The 25,476-nt window shown below is 41.6% G+C and overlaps 1 protein-coding gene across 5 annotated transcripts in view; it reads right to left on the bottom strand.

The window, feature by feature from the left end:
- Positions 1–2,949: 2,949 nt before the first annotated feature.
- NR5A2 (nuclear receptor subfamily 5 group A member 2) overlaps positions 2,950–25,476 on the bottom strand; it is a 130,899-nt gene continuing 108,372 nt past the window's right edge. For 2 of the 5 annotated variants that reach the window (XM_046678071.1, XM_046678070.1), the window contains exon 7: positions 2,950–6,225. In XM_046678071.1, coding sequence (XP_046534027.1) covers positions 5,978–6,225 — 248 coding nt within the window. In that variant the 3' untranslated portion in view covers positions 2,950–5,977. The remainder of the gene's footprint in view (positions 6,226–25,476) is intronic. The other 3 variants (XM_046678072.1, XM_046678073.1, XM_046678074.1) reach the window with 2 other exon arrangements.

Raw genomic sequence — 25,476 nt, 5'->3', positions numbered from 1 at the left:
TCTTTTGTGGAAATCGTGTGCTGTGCCCTCTCTGTGCCAGGCACTGGGCCACTGCCCTGGTCACTAGGTTCACAGTTTAGAGGGGCCAAGGAAACAAACACAATGAGACACAGCATGATTCACAGCAGAGGGCTGGGGCCCAGAAATCGGGCTTCTGATTCTGATAGGGCGAACTGGAGGCGGAGGGGCCGCCAGGAAGGTTTCCGGCCAGAGTCTGCCAGGTCCTTGGGGAACAGGTGGGAAAGCTCAGAGGCAGGAAAGTGCAGGCTCTGTTCGGGGCAGCGAGTAGCTGGGTGTAATCGGTGTGTGTCGGGTGCGGAGGCTGGGAGGGCAGGCAGAGGCTGCACTGTGAAAGGGCTGGGGTGCCACGTTGGGGGTGGAATTTTTTCCGGAAGATGGTAGGCATCAGAGCACCGTAAGCGAAGGAGCGACCTGATCAGCTCCGGTGTAGGAAGATGCTGCTGAGGGCCATATGAAGGGAGGGTCGGAGTGGGTTGAGATTGATGCCCGGAGGCCTGCCCGGAGGCTTTTCCATAATTTCAGGCAGGAAACGCCAGGGCCTGAGAGAGAGAGAGACAGAGAGACAGACAGACAGACACAGACAGAGAGAGAGAGACAGAGAGAGAGATGCACGAAGGCGCATGAAGAGAGCTGGCCAGGAGCCCCAGGTAGCAGTGGCCCAAGGTCGTGGGGAATCCGGAGGGGCTTCACTTCCTGTCACTCAAGCGCCGGGAGGCACTGGCCCAATCAGAACTCGCGGGGCTGGGCTTCATCCTGAGGGGCGGGCCGATGGAGCCTGCCGAGGCCGGGCTGCTGGTGGATCAGGTGAGACAAGAAGTGCAACGGTTTGATGCAGATCAGGTGTCAACTGGTCTCCTTGGCGGGACGACTCCCGTCTCCTCTGGGCTCTTTCTGACTGATGTGGTCTGAGGACAGTCTCGGATCTAGTGTCTCGGGGGAGGCTGGCCTGGGATTCGAACGCCTCTTGGGGCCGCGCTGGGTGTGACCGACGCTGGGCCCTGCTCAGGAGAGGAGCGTGGAGAGCCCGCCCTCACTCTCGGAGTCGACTGGTTTCTTGGCTGTTTAGGGTCAGACTCACCTCGGGCATCCTGAGCTATTAGTCCAATGACTCCCCCTTTGCCTGTTTCCTCCTTTCTAGCAACAATTAAACATGCAATTTTTCATAGATTAGTTCTTAGCTTTTCCACAAGCAAAACCACAATCACAGCCCGGTACGAGTCACCGAATCATTAATTCCCAACTTAACATAAAACAAATGCCTATGTGAAATGGTTAAAGTACTGCAAGAATATTTATTTTGAGTGACTCAACTATACGCTTCCTGTTCAGCGTTCAGGAAAATTGGTCTTTATTATTCTAGGGAAATGTCAAGATCACTAAGTATCGGACCATTCTGACCTGCGTTACGTTGAACAAACGCTCCACATGTTTCTCATAAAAATATACATCAGAGATGGCTTCGAACCGAACGTCAAACTTAATTAAAGGTACAAACCTCTTCAAAGTTATTGTGAATGTCAAATATAACAATCAAATGAACATCCGCATGAGCCATTTTTTTTCCTGGGGGCTGCCTCGTGCTGATGGATTTAGCAACTTTGTGAGTGTCACTTTAAGGGATGGAGGTGAGGCCCCTGCTGTCATCAGAATGACCTCTGCTGCCTGCTGGACTGGGCCTTAGAGAAAGTCCCTTTCCACCAATTTTGTCAAAGTGTATATACCACTTATAAAAACACGAAAACAATTATGTTGCATATCTTGCTTGCCCTGTGTGATTACCTGGGTGTATACACATGTGAAAATTTATCAAACCGTGTATTTGTCTGTATGTAAGCCATAGTTCAATTAAATCAGGATATGTGTGTATATATATAAATCATATTCCACGGAATGTCAGTCAGAGCAATTTTCTTTTTAAAGTTCTTCCTAGTAAGAGGTTGATTACAGACATGTGTTTTGTAGGCCACTATTTAGTTGCTTAAAAATCTTAGTTCCGTCATCTACGAGACCCCAAGTGTGGTCTTTTGCATCTGATTCCTTGTTATCTTTTTCAGGACCCTAACAAAAATCAGTGTCTGCTTGGCAGAGGGATGCTGACTCCTGCTTAGCTTGGTGGGGTGGGATGGGAAGAGCAGGTAGGAAAGGGTGAGGGCTGGCTCGCCACGTTTCGTAAGCCCTTTGTGGCTACAGTTGCGTTTTGTGACTCTTGCACTATTTTGTAATAGAGGTTAATTATTAATTTCCAAAAGGAATCTTGAAGTAGCGGGTTTTGTTTCTTGCTTTAAACGTCTCTGAAGGCTCAATGGTACTGAAGAAGGCTAATTTCTAGAACATAGACATGTTACTTTCTAGGGTTAAACTCCAGAAAGTGTATAGGCTTGTATGTTTCTAAGTTATTGATATTTGTGTACCCAGTGGGGACTTGATGCCTGATTTTCTCTAATATCTTTTCCTTCGGAAGCATATCCTAAGTGTCATCTGGTTTAGAAGAGGGATGGTGTAGTGTTTAAGAGAGTGGATCCTGGAGCCAAACTGCTTGGGTTCAAATCCTGCTCGCCCACTGACTAGAGTACGGCTCTGAGCAGGAAGCTTTAAGATGAGGATGGTAAGACCTCATGGAGTTGTTCTGAGGATGAACTGACGAATAAAGCACTTGGGAAACTTATGAGGGCATAGTGAACTGTGCGAAAGAGATACTGTAAAACTTTTCTGTCAATCAGTTACAACAGGAAATGATACAAACTGTTTTATTTCACGTGTAGAGCTATAATGCACAGATTGAGTTTCATGCTTCAAGTATCCAACGAAGGACAATGGGCCACTCTACGAAATATCTAGAGAAGGAAGTGTATTCGTGTGGATTTCTTCTGACTCCATTCCTAGTCAAGTATTTTAATTACTTAGAAGCTTTAGTATCCCATCGAATGAGGACAGCATAAAAACTTTTAAAAATGATCAGGCTGGGCATATCAATATTTATTGAAATACTGAAAAAAAAATTCCATTTTGTTGAGAAATTCCTGGCAAGAACTGACATGACAATATGTATTTCACTGACACAGGAAGGAAACGTCAACAAGTAACCGACTTCACACTTTAAACATTGCATGGACTCAGATCCCAGGTAGCTGCAGAAGATATGTAATACAAATATTCAGACATTACAGTTTGTCTGTTTACACAGACCAACGATAATAAACAAAGCTAAGCCAAAAACCTTTCCAGTTGAGTCTGCTTTTACTAATAAATCCTGTAATTGATAAGGTAGTTGCTAAGTAAATGTCTGCTTACAAACTAGTTAATAATGAGCACGAGAAATTTCACTGGCCAACTTTGGACGGGTCACAGATGCTGGCTGTGGAGCATTCTTGTTCATCAGCTTCTGTCCTTGATGTCACCAGCAGGGTGGGTTAACTCTCTGTGTTGCCCATCTTCCTAACTGTTCTCATGATGTCATTTACTAGCTTAACAACATACCAATATCTAATGTTTTTTAGGTTTAATATTTAGTGGGGAGTACTGTATACTTAAAATAAAAAAACATGGACTTTCAGAATCAATGTATTTTGGGTTTTTTTTTGCAATGTTAAAGACCCTCCTAATAACTATCCCCCAATTTTCATAGTTGCCTCCATCCGTGTTCCACATACATGATGGAACCATTTCTTTAACTGTTGACACCATTTCTCTCCATGTGTCTTCTAGCCAACTTGGTCTCTAACTGAGGAGAGCCATGAGGCTGCCGTTCGATTTCATGCTTTGCGTATGGACTTGGCTGACCAGCTGTTTTTCATTGTCCTCTGAGCCATGATGATTACACAGGCGACTGAGGCTCTGCATGAGGAGCTGTGGACGCTCAGCTTAGCTAATGGGTACCCTTCATGTGGACAAGTATTAGAGGTGATTAAGGAAAATTATAAAATAATCCTCTTTGTATACACAGAAGTAATAACTAATATCTTTGGTATACAACTTACAACGCTAGGAAAGGAAAACCAGGTAAGACTCCGCCCTTGGTAAATTCACTTGAAAACAGAGGAAGCTACAAGTCACATAATTTACAATAGATATTAAATAAACTACAGTCAGAATTATGAAGATTTACAGACATTTAATCAAGTGAATGATTTTAATTCATTAAGACCCTTCTCTGCCCCTGAACTATGTTCCACTAACTTGAAGACATGCTACAATAAACACGTATATTTGGTTTCTTCCATCTTGGCGATATCTTATACAAAGGGGAAACCAAGGAACAATAAATTAGCATCATAATTGTCTACAGTTGAAACTATGATATACAATATAAATAAACTATTCAAAAGCCAGAAACTTTTGTGAAAAAAATTAAGGGACCAGGAGATATTCTATTTTTACAGTTTCTATAAAGTGATTGTGCCGCCAATAATCTCAAAGAAAATTAAAGTCTAAAATGAGATTCCCGTTTTTGATTTTAGTGTCTCACGACATACAATAATTAAGGACTGTTAAAAATAATTACCGATCAGAAAAATAACATTAAGGAAATTACTGCTTTTTTAAATTTTGTAATATCATAGTCTCCCCTCCCCCACAGGACCTAAAGAATGTAAACACTATGTTTTATTGGACTTTATTAATACTTTATTTGAAATAAATGTTGATCCACATCTGCACAGCTACCTTTTAGAATTGTGAAATAAGGCAAGATCTCCATATCTGTGGCACTGCATGTTAATAATACTGATAGTGTCTCCTGGAGAACTTGTTTGCAATTCTTTGTCCTCCAATATTTGTTCTGTAGCAGACTTTGGTCTGTGACTTAGAAAGGTCAGTATCACTCTCTTCCTTTCCCTTCTGGGGAAGATTTGAATTACTTTAATGTCTTTCCAGGCCACATGTAAAAATCACTGTTTCCATTTACGTATAGGGGATGTTCAATTGTAACAAGAACGAACCTCGAGTCACTCAATTTATCAGCTCATCCTTTCCCATCTTTTTGCATAGCTTAGCATGCTTTGGTTTGGTTTTTAACTACTTAGAACTGTGACTATCTGACAGCCTAGCAAAATATGGTTCATGTTTTATTTTTTATGAAATCCAGCAATGCCAAAGCCACATTTCAGTAACAGTAGCAGAAACAAGGTCTGGCTTGCTTGAGCTATGGAGCATCTGCTTTGAAAGTTTGTAGTCATTTCCCTAATATTAATTAACGCTTCTAGAAGGTCAGAAGAGGGATACTGCCTGCTTTTTTAACATTGTGAACACATGACAAAACAAACCAGAACATATTTAAAATGGCAAGCTAACAGATTAATAGACTGCTCTTATTAGCTGTTTGCAAGTCTAAGACACAGACATTCAAAATTAGGCTTTTCGTAATTTGGTGGAGCTACGAGTGGGTGTGGCACAGCACAAGTCCTTAGCACAGATTCTGCGATCACAGGACAGAAGGTGCTGGGTCCTCGAAAGGAAGAGGGACAGGCTATTATAGGTCCAGCTGATGGATCTGGAGAATTGTTTCCGTTCCGCTTTACCGTGGAGGAATTCTGTAAGCTCAAATCCCCCGCTGTCAGAGCCTAATTAATAACACAGATCAGTTGCTAAATTTCTTCACAGCGGAGATCAGTTTAAATATACAAGAATCGTTCCGTCCATTCCCGTTCGGACGCGGCACTGGTATTCCCGGGCGAGTTCAGTCCACTCCATTACAGCGTCCTTTGCACGGACTCCTCTGGGGATGTGAAGACTTCGATTCACAGTTGCAATACAAATACCCTGATACATCACTTATTTGCTACTAAGTATTGGATTATTATGCCTTTTTAAATTCAATATCTTTAAACCAAGTTTTTAATTAGTGTTGCTTGGAGCAGTTCAGAGTATTTTTGTTTTCTTTCTTTCCTCCTGTTCTTCTCCCCTCCCACCCCCACCAATCTCTTTTTGTTTTGAAAGCAGGGCTCCTGCGGGTTGTGACTTAAGCTCTCTTTGCATGCAACATTTCAATGAGGAGGTTATTGTAGGGCACGTCCCCGTTCAGGTGCTTGTAGTAGAGGTACTCCTCAGCCTGCATGCTGATGGCCCGGATTTCAGGTAGTCGAAGAAGGAGCTGCCCAAATTTCTCTGTTTGCTGTGGGTAGTTGCACATGGTGTAGTCCAGCAGGGCGGCATTGACTTGTTCCTGGACACCTTCTACCAGCTGGAAGTTCTCAAGGTTTTTGACATCTGGATTCAGAAAAAAAAGAAAAAAGAAATAAGCACAATATTTCAATGGCATTTTAGTTCCTGTTTACTACAGCCGTGTGTTCAATTAATGGATGTACTTTCCCCCTGACATAAAGCATACTTCATATGCTGCTGAATATTCAGTAAGCCCCACTCACCAAGCTTCCTGGGAAAATGATCACAAAAGAGCTTTTGAAGAATGTCTTGTTGAAATTCTGCATATACCTCAAATCAATTAGACACCAATGGATTTTGCGCAAGGTCAACTCTTTTCATATCTTACAAAAGGAAAGGTTTGAGGATTCCTAAAGTAGAGGGATCATAATATATTGCTAGCAAATGAGTCCCCAGAGAAAGACCTATCTTAACCCAGTATATTACACAATTCATATCATTCTGTATTAATTTTTCTGACCCAAGGTGAAATCTGTGTCCAGGGCATGATGTAGTTAATTCTAATAAAAAGTGACAGGGTTCTTGTTTCTGTTTGACATTTTCTAAATGATTCTGAAAGCCTTTGACTAGTCTAGCCTATGCTAATGAACCATCTGGTACACTCCAGTGACTGCCAACGGAAGATTCGCTACTGGGAACTCTCTAAAATATATATCTCGGTGGCTAATGATCTTTATCAAATGAAAGCCTTGTCCTTTAGGCAGAACACAAGCCAGGATTGGCTGGTGCCCTTTAACCCTGAATGTGGTGTCTCATGTCTGATACTTTGCTTTTTTCTTGTGGTCCTGGGTCACTCAGATAGAGGAGATGGACATAGACAATTCCCTCAGCCTACCGCCTGTTGACCATCCAGTCGTGTTTTATTTATTTACTTATTTTTTTAAAGATTTTATTATTTTTCTTTTTCTCTCCAAAGCCCCCCGGTACATAGTTGTGTATTTTTAGTTCTCGGTCCTTCTAGTTGTGGCATGTGGGATGCCATCTCAGCATGGCTTGAGGAGCGGTACCATGTCTGTGCCCAGGATCTGAACCCTGGGCTGCCAAAGCAGAGCGCTCGAACTTCACCACTCAGCCACGGGGCTGGCCCCCATCCAGTCGTTTTAAGGCATCTGCCCCAGAGGTCCTTATAAATATTGAATAAGAGGGAAACAGAGTCAAAAAATGACAGACAGACAGACACACACACACACACAGATAATGAGCAAGGCAAATGGTTATGTGGGAATTTCTCTTCTGGAGTTTATTTATGTTAACAGTATAACTTTTATCCACTATGCAGATAGAAGCCTCTGGAAAAAATATATAGATGCACGTGTGTGTTTACACACACCCGTGCTCAGAAGGTAAACAGATGCAGCCACTTTCCACCCCAAGTTTATTTCCTAATTGGACAAAAATAAATAAGAACAATTTTGAAGAAAACCACGTAAGACTAGGACGAAAAGGTTAAATGTACTAAACTCAGTTAACAGTCATCATAGTAACTCATATCAATATTTTTGGCACTCTATGCTCTTGAACTTAGCCTGTACATGTGTGCAAGTCCATTTCGGTATCTTTAAATGCTTTGACAATAAGGTTGCCTTACATTTGCTGTTGAAAGGTGTCCAGGATGATTTCAGCGTTTACATTTTGAGCCATAAAACATGCTCCCCACCTTCCATCCTTAAGTCTCTGCCCCAAATTAAAAACAGTGAGGAGTCAGTGCTGAAGTGGATATATAGTACGAGTGTGGGCTCTCATATCTATTGCAAAGTGGGATGGGAGCATTAAAAGCATCTGATTACTTGTTGATGAGATGTACCAACAGACAAATGCTACCCTGCTGGGAGCCCTGCATCTTCTTGTGGCACTTAAACTGGCAGCCAGGGGCCGGCCCGGTGGCGCAGCGGTTAAGTTCGCACGTTCTGCTTCTCGGCGGCCCGGGGTTCACCGGTTCGGATCCCGGGTGCAGACTTGGGCACCACTTGGCAAAAAGCCATGCTGTGGTAGCCGTCCCACATATAAAGTATAGGAAGATGGGCACGGACGTTAGCTCAGGGCCAGTCTTCCTCAGCAAAAAGAGGAGGACTGGCAGATGTTAGCTCAGGGCTAATCTTCCTCAAAAAAAAAAAAGACCAAACCTGGCAGCCAAGTTGTTGTCCACTTGACATTTTACACATGGACTTTACAGTTAATACAGCATTTTCCACCTATCTTATTTAAAACATTTTAAAAATTCTTTTAAACTATTTAAAAATTATTGGTTACATTTGGTTCAAAATTACCAAATGTAAACAATTGGAAAGACCTTCAATATGTGGTACATGCCAGAAAAATCTGCATTCCTGTTAGGTTTGTCCACTGCCACCCAGAGTTATACTTTCAAAGGCTCACACTCTTACGGAGATGGGTCCTTCATCCAGTATCACAGAAGAGAGCCAACATCATTTAAAATAGTTCATCTGAATTCTGACAAATTTCTCCATGCTGCTTCTCTTTACTCTCTACCCAAGTTATAGGAGACGGAATTTAGCTTTCTCTTTTACATACAACTGGGAAGTTGAAAAAAGAAAACAAAAAACTTCCAGTGTTATAGTTACTTAAACACAATTATAGAAAAAAAAAAACACTTGAAATGGAGGATTAGGTTGTGCTACAATGAAAGATATTCTCACAAGCGAGAAAAACTAACAATAGTCACAGAGATTAATAGGGAGGGTGTAGGAATTCGCACAGTATAAAATGCAAGATAAATGAAGAATAGTCTTTTTAGAAAGTTGTTTTTGAAACTTTCTTTTTTTGATAAATGTATTTTTTGAGAACTAGTTTCAACCTTCTGTGATAAATTATGCTGCACTGCTAAGAAAAAAAAAAACTACTAACATAAAATATTAAGACTAGATCATAAGTTCTGGTTTATTCACTTATTATTATTACAGAATGATCACTTTGAAGTCTTCAGATCAGCATTTGCTGGATGATTTCTAAGAACACTAGTCCAAACTGGCACCTTTCGCCCAAGTTTAAAAATAGATGCAATTTTCCTTCTGAAGGAAAATGTCCAGGTTTCTCATACTCTGGCCATATATGCAATTTTTCTCTAAAGTTCATCAGAGTTGAATTCACATGATTGAATGAATCATCCCATTAAGGTATTTCTATGAATTTATCATTAAATATAAGAAAAGTTATCCTGCTAACTGCCCCAAAGATACTTATTTACTGAATGTCCATTTTGTTTCTCTGTCTATACAGGCAATATGTAATTTGGTGGCAGTGATCCTGCTGTTTAAGTTCTAAGGTTAAAAAAAGAGGAGAAAAGAAAGAAAAAGACTTTGAATTATTCTCACTGACTGACCAAGTGGTTCCTGGATCATTGCCCTGTGGGCTGGCTCCATTTTCAGCTCTGTGTTCCTCTCACTGCAGTTTGCTTTTCTTTCCTAAGTGTCCATTTCCCTCTGTGGATGGCAAGCATCCTGGGGTGAGGACTATAAATTAGTCAAGGCATCCCCAGAGAATACTCCAAATAAAATATTACTGGTATATTTGTCCAAGACTGATATAATTGTGAAATGACCTATTACATTAACTCTTAACTATCTTATAAGCCAATTTTATTTTTCTAATTTGAAACTGTTTATAGTTCACTTTTATTTACCTTTTAGGAAGAGTCCGGAAATTTAAGTGTACTCCCACAGTAGTCATGGAATTTGTTTTTACGCTAATTCATGCCCTTTCATGAAAATTTAAACACGAAATACATTTAAAATCGTAACCATTTTCTCTGGGATGTCCCTACTACAAATCCAGCCTGATTTCACATTAAGTAATGAATGGGGGCTTGCACACCTGGGAGTCTTAACTCAGCTAAGGTCTGTGACACCAGAAATCCATGAGTGAATTGATATTAAATTATATGAGAAAATGAAATCTGGACAAATTAGTACATGTGCTGGAGTCCTCAGAAATATACGTTTTTGAGCTGTGCCGTCCAGTTCCCATAGGAAATAGCATTGCCTCACATTTGGATTTTAGTAAAAGACCCAGCTGGGGGAGCCAAGGTTGATAGCAGACCAAAATCCCCAGCAGTTCTTCTGTGGCGTTTTATGCTCCTGCATTTGGCACTCGATGTGCTCCTTTGAAATTTATGTAAGCTTCATTTTAATACAATTTAAAAACACAAGCTAATGAACCCTATCATTACAAATTCTGAGCTGGAAATGGTATGTAAACAGACAGAGGCGTCCCCAACCCTTTCTGTACAGCCTTTAAATTTTGATGACTGGCAAAGCATTTTGTGCTTCTCCTCTAAGTATCAATCTCTTATCATCTATTCTACTTTATTCACTCAGGGACTAATTACCAACTTTTTATATGAAGCAGCATTACGATAAGCTCACAGCGGGATGCTCAGACTTTTTTCCATCCTTATTGGAAAGTAAACCCTTAGGTCTTCTTGAATATATTACAGTGCTGGCTTTTCAGTCCTACCCAGCATCCAGGCTCTCTCTGATGATGAAGATACTGATTTCTGCCTCCTGGCACAGCCTGTACCTGCCACGTGGCACAGCCTGTAAATGTGCCCGTTCGGGATGGGTCCTTTGCTGAGCAAGGGGGTTGGGGGGCCAGGAAGTACAAATGAAGTGAGCTTTCTGCTGAGGAGCTAGCTCTCTGTTAATTTCCCACATGTGGGGAAAAACCCTCTCATCTTGCCCTTTAAGAGATATAAAAGTGGGGGAAAGAGGCATCGTTTTGTGCCTAGAGAACACTTCTTTTCCTTGAAGCTTTTGGAAAGATGACAATTGGTCCTCAGAAGACCCTTTCCTTTGATAAGCCCGAAAAGGAGAAAGAAACTGAATTTTGCAAGAAATTAATTTTTTAAATAAGTCATATAAATAATTTTGTAAGAACATTTGGAGAGCAACATGCCAGTTCTTTGCATATGAACAAAGTTCACTCAATGCAGAGGGACGGCTGTTCAGGGCACGGAGGTGGGAGGACAGGATATTTTCAGTGCTGATGTCAAAGATTGGATTTTATCCTATTTCCAACAAAACTTGAAACTCAAGATTTTAAATTCATCACTGATAAGTCCTTGACAAAAGTGTATGTGTGTATGCTTATTAACCCAAGAGCTATTTTTAGCAACTAGATATAATTTGGTGCCTTCATATACAAATTACTAACAAGAAAACGCAAGTCTTTGGCAGGAAATTAGTGTAAAAATGTGGACATAGAGCATACGTCTTATTTATGCACACAGAAATAGCGAGCCCTTACAACTGATTGGTGCTTTGTAATTCACAAAGCACTCTAACAAGCATTATGTCTCCTTTCATACCTTCATGTCTATACAGTATATGAATTCATTCATTCACTGAGTCTGACAGCCCTGGGCCACGTGTGAAGATACAGGAAGAAGAGACACAGTCTCTGTGTCAAGTCGTTTATTTAACGTGACAGAGATAAGCAGTGGGTGCCTTGGGCACACACAGGATGGGCACCTAACCCAGGGCCTGGGGGACAGGAAGGGTTCCCAGGGGAGGTGACATCTGAGGGATTTTTGAAAAATGAGGCACAGTGAGCCGAGAAACACATGGGAGAAAAGGCGGCCCTGCAAACAGCGTTCTGAACACCAAGCCTCAGAGACAGAGAGAATGGGGGAAGGTTGGGGGGGGGGGGGGCCCCTTCATACACGATAAAACAGCTTAATTCCATGGAGAAGGAGAACAGGGGAGCCAGATCAGGACAGGCCATAAGGTTTAAGGCTGTGAAGGGCACTGCATGCCAGACGCAGTCTGAATTTTGCTCTGAAAACAGTACAGAAGCGCTTGAAAGATTTTAAGAAAGAAGGAAATGGCGAGCTTTCCGATTCAGAGAGAGGACTTCACCACAGTGTGGGGAAGGGACTGGTGTGTGGGGAGGGTGAGAGGGGAGCAGACTCATGAAGGGAGACCAAGAGGAGGCTGTCACAGGAATACAGGTGAGAAATACGGTGGGCCACGGGGATGGACGTGAAAGGCATCAAGATGGCTGACTCGACAGGACTCGCTGACCCTGGAGTGATGGAGAGTAGGAGAGAAGGTCCTGGATGAATTCTGGGTGTTTGGCAAGAAGCAGAAGAGCAGACTGGAGGTGCAATGTGTAGTGGGTCTATGTATAGCCACGTTGAGTTTAAGGAGCATGTGGGACATTCGGGGGACATGGAGAGGACATGGCTGGAAGTAAAGGCCTAGATTTCAGCAGCGAGGCCTGGGCTGTTGGTGTAGATTTGGGACTCAGCAGTGGACAGATGATGGATGATGGATGAGAATGTGGAGAGAGAGAAGAGAAGGGGCCCAGTGTGGGGTTCTGGAGAGACTAACTTGTAAAGGATTCTATCTTGAGAAGGTCTTATAGGTATTATGAAATTAAGACTCAGAGAGATTAAATAGCTTTTCTGAGAGCTCAAAGTAAGACAGACCTAGGGAACAAGGGAAGACCTAACATTTACCATGCACACTAGTCAATGTGCAAAGGATTTTTTACATATGGTTTCTCATTTAATACTGTTAAGGATCTTACAGGGAAGGTACTATTATTCTCATTTTCCAGATAAGGAAACTGACAATTATAGGGGCTGAGTAACCCCACTTACTCAACTAGTAAGAGGCAGATCCTGAATTGGAATAAGCTACCCCACCCTGAAGGCCTTGAGTCCACCACCAGATTCCCCTCTGGCAGAACTGGGACCTGAACCCTGTAGGGTCATGACCTTCAAGTCCTAGAGCTTTCTCCCCTGTGTCATAGCCCGCAAGTTTCTGCCGCCTGCTGGGGTCAGAGAACGGGATGTGCTGGTTAATCGGAGAGTTCGTTTTCTAAAAGGTCTCATAATACTTGAATGAACAGCTTTCAGAGAATTTGAATGAAATAATATACCATTGACATTTATATTGGCAACTAACACACCTTAATCTTTGATGATTTCAAAGACACTTTAACATCTTAAATGCCACAGATCATTATTATAAATAGTTGTCACGACCGAGACCGAGTACAGTGTAGTGTCACAGGGTGACTTCACGGGGGCCTTTCTGGGCAATTCCTACCCGGGCCCCTTCCATTTGGACTGTACAGGTGCCAGGGCTAAGAAACAAGTTTCTCCACTTTTGCCCGCTTTATTTACAGAGTTTAGAAAAAAGGGTTCTGCTGATTTAAAAAGTTTGAAAACCACTTGATCTTGTGGGATCATAACAATGTTCAAAGGGAATGGCGGTCCGATCCAGTTTCATCGACCAGCCCTGTCGAGCAAGACATTCAATCCTTCTCAGCCTGTTTTTCCATCTGCAAAATGGGGGAAATAACTGTCTTATTTCTTAGGGTCACTTAAAAGTAAAATGGTACCTTCATTATGAGTAAACTTTAAAAAATATACAAGTATTGTATACTCACGAGGCATTATTTTTCTTCTAATTTTACTGATAAAATGTGGAGATTTTATCTGCTTCCAATACGCATCAGGAAGGTGATCTTCCTAAACAGAAACCTGATCCTTTTCTCTGCCATGAAGTTTCTGGACAAAACAGAATCTCTGATGTTGCAGTTTTCCGAAATGAATGGCAGGGAAAACGCATACTTTCAGGGTTATCCCATTCTCAATCACAAAGAACAATCCAGAAAACACGAGCAACTCTTACGTTTCGGTTAAAGACTTTCCACTCTGCTTTATTAATTTTGAAGCCCGATTTTCCCAAACATCTATGACGCTCGGACAAAATGCTACTAATCCAGTGTCTAGCGTAGTTGACAGAAAAGTTCGGGCTCAGGAAATATCGTTGCATAAAGAATGTCACCTGCAGAGGTGTCTGCCGTCTTGTCAATTTTGTGTTCATAGTATGCAATCCCTATAGAGGCAGCAGAGTTTTTTCCCAGTGGGAAAGAACATTCCTCACTCATTAAATGTCCTGATTTCTCATCCTAATTCTGCTTCTAACTGTGCCATTATGAGCAGATCAGTATTTGGGGCCTCGGCTTTCCTCACCTGTGAACTGCAAGGATTGGATTTGAAGATCTCTCTCGTCACCTGCAGCCCTAATGGTCCACAACTGTGTCATTATGAATCAAAGTTTTGAAAGGAAGGGACTGGGTTCCTGTTATCAGCAAACAGGCACAAGCATTGCTCTGCCTTCACCCCATTTGCTCCTCATCTGCTTTTTTACTCAACTGTCTGGATATTACTTCAGTTCTCCAAGATAGTTTTTGGCCTGAATTACAAATTATTTCAAACTTTGCTTAGTAAACAGCTATGATTTGATACAATGTACCATAGGAAAATGGCAACTGAGTTCATTTAGATGAAGCAGCCCCCTCCTGTACAGGGAACAATGTAGCTTCTACATGTATAGATCCGCAGCTTGCAGACGTTTCAAAGTGAGCTCCTGTGTGCTAACATGTCAGATTTCTTTCCTGTGCATACACAGAATATAGAACTCAATACAAATGGTATCACTTAAATACTTTGAACAAAACAATATTCCATGAGTTTACATACATTTCCTTCTCAGAATAAAACTGAAATCTCTTGCCTATGATGGTCATGTGTCTTCATCACATGATCCATCATAGAATTCTCAATATGATATATATGCTCAGACCCTCTAACGCTGAGACCTCATCCCTCTGCCTCACTCCTCCCTGGACACACGGTCTTCTTGCTCTTCTTCAATACACTACACTTGTTTCTGCTTTAAGACCTTCACTCTTGCTATTCCTGCATTCTGGATGGTTCCTCCCCTCTTGCAGCTTCACTCCAGTCTCTGCTCAAATATCACTTACTCAAAGAAGATTTTGTTGATCACCCTTTCTCAAAACACTCTGCCTAACTCCTAAGTCACCCTCTGTCCCCTTACTCTGCCTTTTTTGTCTTTAAAAATATATGTAATGTATTGAAGAGATATTTGTATACCCATGTTCATAGCAGCATTGTTCACAATAGGCAAAAGATGGAAGCACCCTAAGTGTCCATTGATGGATGAGCTGATAAACAAAATGTGGTATACATACAGTGGAATATCGTGTGACCTTAAGAAGGAGGGAAATCCTGACACGTGCTACTATGTGGATGAACCTTGAGGACATTGTGCTAAATGAAACATGCCAGTCACAAGAAGACATATCCTGTATGACTCCGCTTGTAAGAAGTATCTAGAGTAGTCCAATTCACAGAGGCAGAAAGGAGAATGGCGGTTGCCGGGGCTGAGGGAGGAAGGAAATGGGAGTTTTTGTTTAATAGGTTCAGAGTCTCAGTTTTGCCAGATGAAAAGAGTTCTCGAGATGGGTTGGACAGCAAGGTGAATGTGCTTAACACTCCTGACCTGAACACTAAACAATCGTTAAGACGATAAATTTTGTTATGTGTCTTTTATCACAATGAAAAATTTAAAAATGGAATGTATATGTAAGTTTTAAAACATCATCTAATGAACACCTGTGAATCCGCCGCTCTGAAGATACAGAACACTATCAACACCCTTCACGTTAACCGGATTCCTTCCATGAATGATTCTTGGTGCCCCAGAGTGACATGATCCATTTTGTGTCTCCTTGTGCCTTATATCCCTAAACTGTATATTCTCATTGTTGCTTGTTGGACTGAGTTTACATTATACACTTGTTTGTCTAATTTTTAAAACTGCCTGCCACCCTCACAAGAACGAAAGCTGTGAAGGCAGGGAGCCGGTCTCACTTGCAGCCACATCCTGGCCCCTAGGCCAGTACTCAGTCCAAAGAAGATCCTCAATAAATACATGAGGAACGAAGGAATAAATTTCCTGATTAAATGCTGCTTTGCCCTAAACCAAAATCTTTTCTTCCTTTTTTTTTCTTTTTCTTGCCTTTGACACGCTGCTATTCTTCCATATCAAATTCATGGCAGATTTTATTTTTGTTATGCATAGAATTGTTTTATAACAGTAAGCAAAAAGCACAAACTCCATTATGTATTGTGCTTTCTTGGGAAACAGATTCAAAAAAGGAATTTTGGCCGGGAGCTTTGACTGCAGTGCCAAGCCTGTCTGTTTTTCTAGAATCCTTTGGACTTTGCTATATGTAGAGCATTTTACCTTGCCATGCTCTGCCCCCTGCACCAGCTCACTCCCTGACTCACGCTGAAGGACGCAGGTTTTGCCTTTATCAGGTTCTGGAGCTACAACTGCTTACTGGGCATCACTACCTGAAAGGCTAGCGTGCGTCTCAAACTCACAGTGTCTAAAACTGAGCTCAAGCTCCATTTTCAGAGCCTGCTCCTTCTCCAGTTTTTCCCATACCAACTATTGAGTCAATATCCCCCAGGCCTCAGCACAGACATCCCTGCCTCCAGGAAGCCTTCCCTGACCTCATCTCTGTTGATTGTGTAGCACATTCCATTTGCCCATGGCACAGGGCATGGGGTGTCATGTGGTTACCTGACTGTCAGCTGTGAGGACAAGGATGTCTCTACCTTATGAATGGACACCCTACCTTCCCCAGGCCCAGAACGGTGCCTGGACGGAGTGGCAACCCGTTTCATACCTGCTGAATGAAAGACTATATTAATAGATTTCCATGTTAATTCATTCATCCATCTGCCCCTTGCTCTGTCTGGAAGATCTTCCAAATACTTCCAATTGTGTCTTCCTTGTCAAGTGTTCTTGACCTTCCAGCCTCTGCTCTGCTTCCCCCACTGGACCGCACTCTCTCTGAAGACAGACATCCTCTCTTGTTTGTTATTTCCCACACAGCCCAAGTATAGCACCACACCCAGAAAAGACACCTAATTCATGCCCTATTAAACTGGCTCATTTGAGTTAAGCTCCCAGGAATATATAAAGCATATGCAAATTAATTTCCTAAGAATATGGTGAGTCTGTTCTATCTGCCAATAGTTCCAGCTGCGAGACTCTGAGCAGTTTTAAAGTTCCCACCTTGTTAAAGTCATATCCAATTTCATACAGAACAGTAGAACACATTTCCTATAATTTATCTCTAGAAAAAGTATAATCTGATTCAAAATTGAAGAAACTGAGTTCAATGAATGGGAGAAGGGAAAACATTTGATTGGTCTGATGTTATGAAGTGGTAGTCTCAATATGTTGAGAAAGACCCATTGGGGGGCTGTGTGTCATATTAGGGACCACATCAGCTGACAAAGAACATCCACGTTTTCCTTCTATGTATGAATTTGCAATTGGTTTTCCTGAATTCTTAAGGATAAAAATGAGGAAGGAAGGCTATCCAAAATGGGTTTTGAGATTATCTGTTATATCTTTGACATCAGTATTAAAAGGATCTTTTTGGACACCATGTCTTCTCAGACAAGGGAAACAATAGAAAGAATAAACAAATGGGACTTCATCAGACTAAAGAGCTTCTTCAAGGCAAAGGAAAACAGGAGTGAAACAAAAAAACAACCCACTAACTGGGAAAAAATATTTGCAAGTCATAGATCCGACAAAGGGTTAATATCCATAATATATAAAGAACTCACACAACTCAACAACAAAAAAATCAAACAATCCGATCAAAAAATGGGCAGGAGACAGGAACAGACATTTCTCCAAAGAAGATATACAGATGGCCAATAGGCACATGAAGAGATGTTCATCATCGCTGTGCATCAGGGAAATACAAACCAAAACTACACTAAGATATCACCTTACACCCATTAGAATGACAAAAATAACTAAAACAAATAGTAACAAATGTTGGAGAGGTTGTGGAGAAAAAGGAACCCTCATACACTGCTGGTGGGAATGCAAACTGGTGCAGCCACTATGGAAAACAGTATGAAGATTCCTCAAAAAATTAAAAATAGAACTACCATACCATCCTGCTATCCCACTACTGGGTATTTATCCAAAGAGCCTGAAGTCAGCAATCCCAAAAGTCCCATGCCCCCCAATGTTCATTGCAGCATTATTTACAATAGCCAAGACGTGGAAGCAACCTAAGTGCCCAGCAACTGAGGACTGGATAAAGATGTGGTATATATACACAATGGAATACTACTCAGCTGTAAAAAAGAACAAAATCATACCATTTGCAATAACAGAGATGGACTGTGAGAGAATTATGTTGAGTAAAATAAGCCAGATAGAGAAGGGCAATCTCTGTATGACTCCACTCATATGAGGAATTTAAAAATGCAGACAAAGAGAACAGATTAGTGGCTACCAGGGGAAAGGAGGGGTGGGGGGTGGGCACAAAGGGTGGAGGGGTGCACCTACAACACGACTGACAGACAATAATACACAACTGAAATTTCACAAGATTGTAACCTATCATTAACTCAAAAAAAATTAAATAAAAAAAAAAGATTGTCTGTTATATCAACCTCCGTGTGTCAGAGGATGGTGAAACCACATACAGATGCACGGACACTGAAAGGCAAAATCTCATCTCTGGCTGGGACTCAATTGAATATTTTAAGCTGGGAAACAGAATTTAAAGGGGGCACAGAACGAGGCAATTTCCTGCTTTACCCCTAAATTTCAAATAAAGTTGTGTGTCAAATCAACTTAACACTCAGGGCAAATGAATACAAAGTTTGACAAAAGAGGCAGCATTTTAAGTGCATATGAGACTCAGGATGGCAGCTGCCCAGGCCGGCTGGCCGGGCTCGGGGTCCACTCCTTATCTTGTCTAAAGACCATCTGTCCCCTCAGAATAGGAAACATCCACGTCCATAAAAAGCAGCCCTTCCTCAGAGAACAGTTCTCCATTCCATTCTTGTAGTCACGTCCTCAGACAGTTTTTGAACCCTAAGTTTGCATTTGGTTTCCATTCAGGAAATTTCATGGTTTCTGCAAAGTTTTCTTATTCTCTTCGAATAAGATATGAGGTTTGGTTTGTTCAGGTGGCAAGTCAAGACTCTGAATAAACCAGCGTTATCATATGAAAGAGAATTAAACAGGCAGATCCAAGTGGGGATATATTAAGCCAAATTTAAGCTCCAGTTGTTGAATTTAGCCTGTCCTAGATGTCTGGTTTGCCTCAGGATAAATTCAGCTTTCCAGCTAATCGAACGAGGAAAACCGCCTCAGGTATGATAAAATTTACAAGAGAGCGCTGTCCAACAGCTCTTGTTAAAAATATTAGCTTAAAGGCATTCTTAGCGTCTTTGCGATGGAGACTGAATTTGCATTTAATTATTTGATTTCAAACTTTTATGAACTTGGATCAAATATTAGCTTAGCCAATTAAAATATTATTTCGTGCGAGTGGGGCTAAGAGCCCAGATCAGCTCACCTTACTCAGTTTTGCTAGTGCTCTCCAATACTGACCTGCTGAGAGATTATTTCTAAGAGGAAAAAAAAAGGTAACATTTTGAGAATATAAATGTACATTTAGCACACAAGGTGCTATAGTCGAAATAAATAGTTGACTTGAAACATTTCTCCATGATATAGTTAGTCTAGAAGACAAAAGATAAAGTCTTCTGGATAGTCTTGCCCATACAATCAATACTCCTTCATAATTCAGCATTTGAAAGAAATCCTTTTCTTTTAAACCACTCATGTTGGTCCACGGGCCACAGTGCAGTTGCATTGCCAGGAGCAGCTTCCTGTTGGGCTTTGTTCCCAGAGAAGGCTGGTTAGAGCCTCTTGTTTTCTATCCTCTGGGTCTTGGAGAACAGCAAGGTATATCAGCTCATGCAGAAAAGGGACAGGGACCAGAAGAGAGTGGGGTACCATGGGGAAAAGACATTTACATCAAACTAAAGAGCAGCAGAACGCTCTTTAAAAATCTCTTCAAAATGGAATTGTTGAAAAAAGGCATTTGACAATCTCTACAAAATAATCAGTTTATTTTATACAACTTGTATGATTCATACCTCAATGCCCACAGTTGATCAGGGAGGAAACCTCATAAAATCTTTTGTTGAACTCTCTGGCACCAAGGCCATGAAATGGGAGGACTTTCTGGTGCCAGAAAGACATAGATGTGGTCTCCACTCTCCTGCCGTGTTCCCAGCCCGAATTCCCCAGGGTGACGTGGCCCTGGGAGGAGATCTTGACAAGGCGTTGGCTTCCATACAGCCTGAGGAGGGCTATGACTGGATGTGAATGAACTTGAACAACCGGAGAACGGTGGCCACCCTGGGTCTCAGTTCTCATCACACTCATTTCATTAGAAGTTTGAAACCAAGATGTGAACGTAATGTACTTGTCACTTGAAAAAATAAGTATTGATCATTTTAAAAGAATGAAACTCATTATGGTCAAGTCAATACAAAGATGCATAACAGGGTGGGAAATTTTACCTCCCAAGCAGCATGAAATATGGCATATGGAAAACGCTACGCCAATGTTCTACAGTGTTCACTATTGGTTCATTAATTAAGACTCAGCGACTTGAACTCCATGCTAATTCAGACACTGTATTTGGGTTTTGTTTCTGATAGGAGGTTGAAAGAATGCCTTTCTGTTTCATACTCTGGGTATCTAACTCATAAGAAGTAAATTCTATCTAAAACCAGCTGCAGAAGCAGAAATTCAGGGAATTAAGAGTATTATTAATGTGTCATCTATATTAAATTCCAATTTGTAAACATTAAAGACCTTTTATAAGGTATTTTATGAAATGTAGGCTTATTGTTTGTTGCAATTTCTGAGAATATAATATTTGCTTAATTCTTTAAACTTTTATCAAAGCCCTTTCATCTACTTTATCTAACTTCTCCCAACCCTTCTGGCAGCTCTGGTATCATCTTTTCTGAGCAAGATACACAATAAACTAATGACAGAATTGGGAGGAAAACTAGGTATTTTAATGTTGCAATGATGCTCCCAAATCCCTTTAATTGTTTCCCACTGTGCTAACTACATTCCTTTAGAGAAAGCGTTGGATTGAGGTCACTAAAACTGCACATTTCTTCAAGTACATGTAAATTCAGCTTTTTGGTGCCAAGTTTAATTGTTCTGAATTAGTGAGGTTTATTGTACTTTGTGATGATACTTTTTAGTACAAGTGAAAGCAGAACATATACTCATAAAATTCCTGCAACTTTATGCCCATATGAGAACCGTTACTTATATAGTCTGTGCTAAATATCCAAGGTTTTTTAGTTTACTGAGTTAAAACAAAACTACTCTTTAAGAGCTAGACATCCTTATTACTTAACATTCCAGCATTTCCCTTAGCTTACTAAAATTCTGCTCAGTAAGATCAGAGGTTGAAACGAAGGAAAAAAATCATTCCGCTGACCAATGCTTCCTCTGAATCACCTGGACTGTAAAAGAAAAGAGAGGTCTTTGGGGTGAAGAAGCAAGAGGGGAGGGAAACTGGTTACCCAACAAGATCATTAAAGCCAAATACTTATCAACTTTTTGGACATAAATTAATAATTCATTCAATTGCTCAGGGATATGTGTGTGTATGTGAAAGACAGGAAATCCATATCACCCATTTGTTTTGTATTTGTTTAACCATGTGGCAGAGAAAATAACAGGAAAGATTAGTCTAAGAACTTGTAAGAGTTTGAAACATTTTGCAAAGGAAGCTTTCCTTTGTGTGTGTGTGTAATTGCGGATTTTATTGGACAGGGATGGTAGTGATACTAATGGATCTTATACCTGCATCATGTTTGTTTTATTAAATGCTGCGCTCAATTCTAAGCTGTGTACAGGAAGGGAACTAAGACCGTGGGGTCACCATACCTGTCACACCCAGATATCATTAATGTAAGAGTTGGAAAATGTTCTTGTCTTGTGGTTGTATTATAGCTGACTCTTGATTATTAGGGGAATTACTGATCTTTGCATTTCCAGAGCTGGGGAGAATGAGAAGAGAAGATTTTCAATCTGTGAACACTACACTGGCCAACTGACCTTGTAGTGAGGAAACTACTCTGTGTCTCCGTTTCCTCCTCTCAACTGTATTTTAACAGTCACAACCACGAGGTAGGACAGTGGCTGGCTTGTAAAGTACCATTAGTTATTTCATCTTACTGCAGTGATGACTTGGTTGAAGATGAAACATCTCCATCCTTGAGGCCACCCAGTGCCATTCTAAAGGAGAGCTCAGATATGGCTCTTCCTGAGCCTGAAGGGTCAGCCAGCTTCTACGGAGGGCAGCTCTTGTAAGACATCGGGAATAGAGTTAATAACACTCTGAGCTGCCGCGGCCCCTTCACTGTGCCTTTCCTGAGGGAGCACTCAGGGCCACGGACATTCCCACAGCCCAGGGTGCCGCAGAGCCATTACTGTCTCCCGGGGATTTTCAAACGTAATTATCAGGGACATAAGACAAAACACCAAATACGCTTCACAGGAGCCTCAGGGTGTCCCGGCGAATATTCCCTCATCCAATTCAAGGGCAGCCGGGACCGCTCATAGTTCTCCAAGCTACAGGTGTATTTAATAACGGCTCTCACTCATCTTGTGGAGTTCAAGATTTAAGTAACAGTTTAAAATTTGACTTTTGGGTTATCTGTGGACAGAGAAATGAGAGGTAACTTTTTAAGTTCCAACATAGTGAATCTAGACCACAAACAGCAAATTGGCAGCTGACCCGCAGCGACCCGTCTGTTGTGACCTAGAAGCGATCACTTCTGTGTGAGCTTCTTCCAGGAGCAGACCACGGTGTGGTCACTCTCCAGCTGGGATGATACAAAGGGACTTCCACCATTTCCCAAGTTTTAAAATCAACCCTTCTTCAAAGCATGAAACACGTCTTAAAAAAATAATTCTCGAGATGCTTGACTGTCTTTCTCCCAAGCTATTGCATCCAGTAATTAATAATGAGTGAAAACTCTGCCTTCTGAGCTTTATTTGAAGCTCTATGACTATGTCATTTGTACATAGAAATGCTCAAAAAATGCATAAATCTTAGATTAGATGAGGTGAACAGAGCAACTGTTCATCTTTTCTAACACTATTTCAAAACCAACAAATCTCTCATCATCTAACTGATACTTAATTAAGAACAGCTCCTGTTTCTCTGATTAAAACAGAAGTCGTGGTGGAAAGAAGTCAGCCTGATGTACAGAAATAATATCTTGGGATAACTGTCTTAGCATTTTCAGTTTGTAAACTGTAGAGATTTTATATGTATCATTTATGGCCTGCTGACTAATAATAATACCAGTAATGAACATTCTTTTTAAGTGTCTATTGTCTTAGGGCTAACTCATTCACTGCTTAAGACAGCCCAGAGGGGCTGATGATATTATTCCCACATCTGTGCTGGCTGGTGGCAGAACTGGGAACTGGATTACAATCCAGGTCTACTGGATTCTACAGTTTTGCCCTTGGTGCCTTTAACTATGTCCTGCGTTTTGTTATTGGGAGGCGAGGTTTTTGGCAGGAGTGGAGGTGAGGGAGGTAATTGGCAAGTTACATTTCCTTCCACCCCCGTGGAGCTCTGTGAACCCTGGTTCCCGAGTTGTGAACACAGGTATTTTTAAAGCCCAATCTACTAAGGAGGTCCCCCTGAAAGGCTGGGGTGTCCAGAAGCACTGATGGGTCAGTAAAATGAAGCATCTTTTTAAACGTCTGGAAGAGCTGCCAATCACTCAGGCAGATGCCAAAAGCGCGGAGGTGCGAATGGGATCCGCGTCAACATAAAGCCGGCGTCAGAGTGCAAACAGAGCGGCTTCTTGACCACGGGTCCCTCAGCGTCTCTGATAAGACCCTTCCTAAAGGGTTTGTTGGAATTCCTCTAATGCCTTTAGTGATCAGCTTGCCAGCTTCCAAGTGGTGCCAGAGCTGGGGCCGTCAGAGGAGAGGGACGCTGCTGGCTCTTGACTGTCACCATTGTTCTGTGGTGACTCAGGAGGTCAGTGATTATTGCTATTAGTTGAACCAATGCAAGGCCAGCAGGTTCCCGCTCACACTGCAAGGCTTGCTTGCTGCCCAACTAGAGGCAGTTAAGAGAGGGGGAGTGACCTCTGCCTGAGGACAGACCTGTCCCTTTCCTGAAGATGTCCAGTGAGAGCAGCCACCAGCAAGTGGGGAATCTAGCCCAGGAAATCACACCACTTGTGAGGCTAGTCATAAAATGCTCCCGCATGAGTACTCCTTGTCATGCTTACACACACACACACACACACATACGGCTTCAGGACTGCTGAGAGGAGTGTGAAGGGGCCATACAGGGAGGAACAGGAGGGAACCTTTGTGGATGGAAAGCTATGTCTGGAAATAATGCGGTTGAGGTTAAAAGTATACTTGTGAAACATATCAAAATAGCCAAAATTATTTTTCTTAAATAATTTACATAAACAATGCACCAATTTAAGAATTCAACTGGATACAGAATGATATTTGTGCCAGTGCCATTCCAGAATAGGTTTTTTGACATATGAACTTCTTTACTTTTTCTTAATTAGGAAGAAAATTCCTATCTCCTATATTAGGGAGTGACATAACTATAATCACAGTTACCTCTGCGTTGGTGTGTATTTGATTTTCTATTCCTAACCCGCTTTCCTTTCTTTCTCTTTCTTTTCTGTTTATTTGTCACACATTATTACCTCTTTCTTAGTGCATTCTCAATTCCTGCTTAATATGTACTCTTTCACTGTTCATAATTTAAGAAACACGAAACACTGTGTGGATGTCTGACCAGCAACTTGTCTGGCAGGGAGCCATATGAGGTGACGGCAAATTTGCTGGCATTCTGGATTTCCCCATTAATTTGACCCTACAGGGCTTGGAATGGCTGGGTTGGAAAGCCCCCTACGGTGCATAATATCCTGCCCCGGGTTTTCCTGGCGGACTCTGCACCCTCTGTCTGCGAGGTACCGGGGCATCATGGGGACGCTGCCACATTCCCAGAGCGAACGAACATTCTCGCAGGCAGCTCTGGGGAAGAACCAGCGGGTTTGGAATTAAGGTTCAGCATGTCATGGAAGCATTTCTTTTCTGCTATGCAAGACAAAGTAGGTGGAAAGAACGCACTTTTGCTGCCAGATGACAGAATTATTAAACAGTGCCCGTGTGTGACAGAGGGAAGTGCTGGCTCAGTTCACAGAGATTCTGTAATTACGCCTGGCTGAAAACCCTCCAAATGATACTCCATTATACTTAGACCTCCAATTATAACTGGACAACCACATCTAAAGTAGGTTAAAAAAAAAAAATACTGCATGTAAATAACATGCAAAATATCAACCCGGAAAAGAGCAAAAGAAATAAATGAAAGTGAGAATATAATTAGGGATTGGCATTGCATGAATTACTTTTACAGTTTTAATTGTTAGGGATACTGGCAAATGAAGAGGGTGACCTTGTGGCTGTCCCTGTTACTGATCAGCGAGGGGCAGGAGGATCCTCAGTGGTGCAGGCAGTGGGAGGT

This window comes from Equus quagga, chromosome 12, assembly GCF_021613505.1.
Source record: "Equus quagga isolate Etosha38 chromosome 12, UCLA_HA_Equagga_1.0, whole genome shotgun sequence".
Taxonomy (NCBI): Eukaryota; Metazoa; Chordata; class Mammalia; order Perissodactyla; family Equidae; genus Equus; species Equus quagga.
Note: the sequence above shows the minus strand (reverse complement) of the source record. Positions and strands in the feature narration are given on the sequence as shown.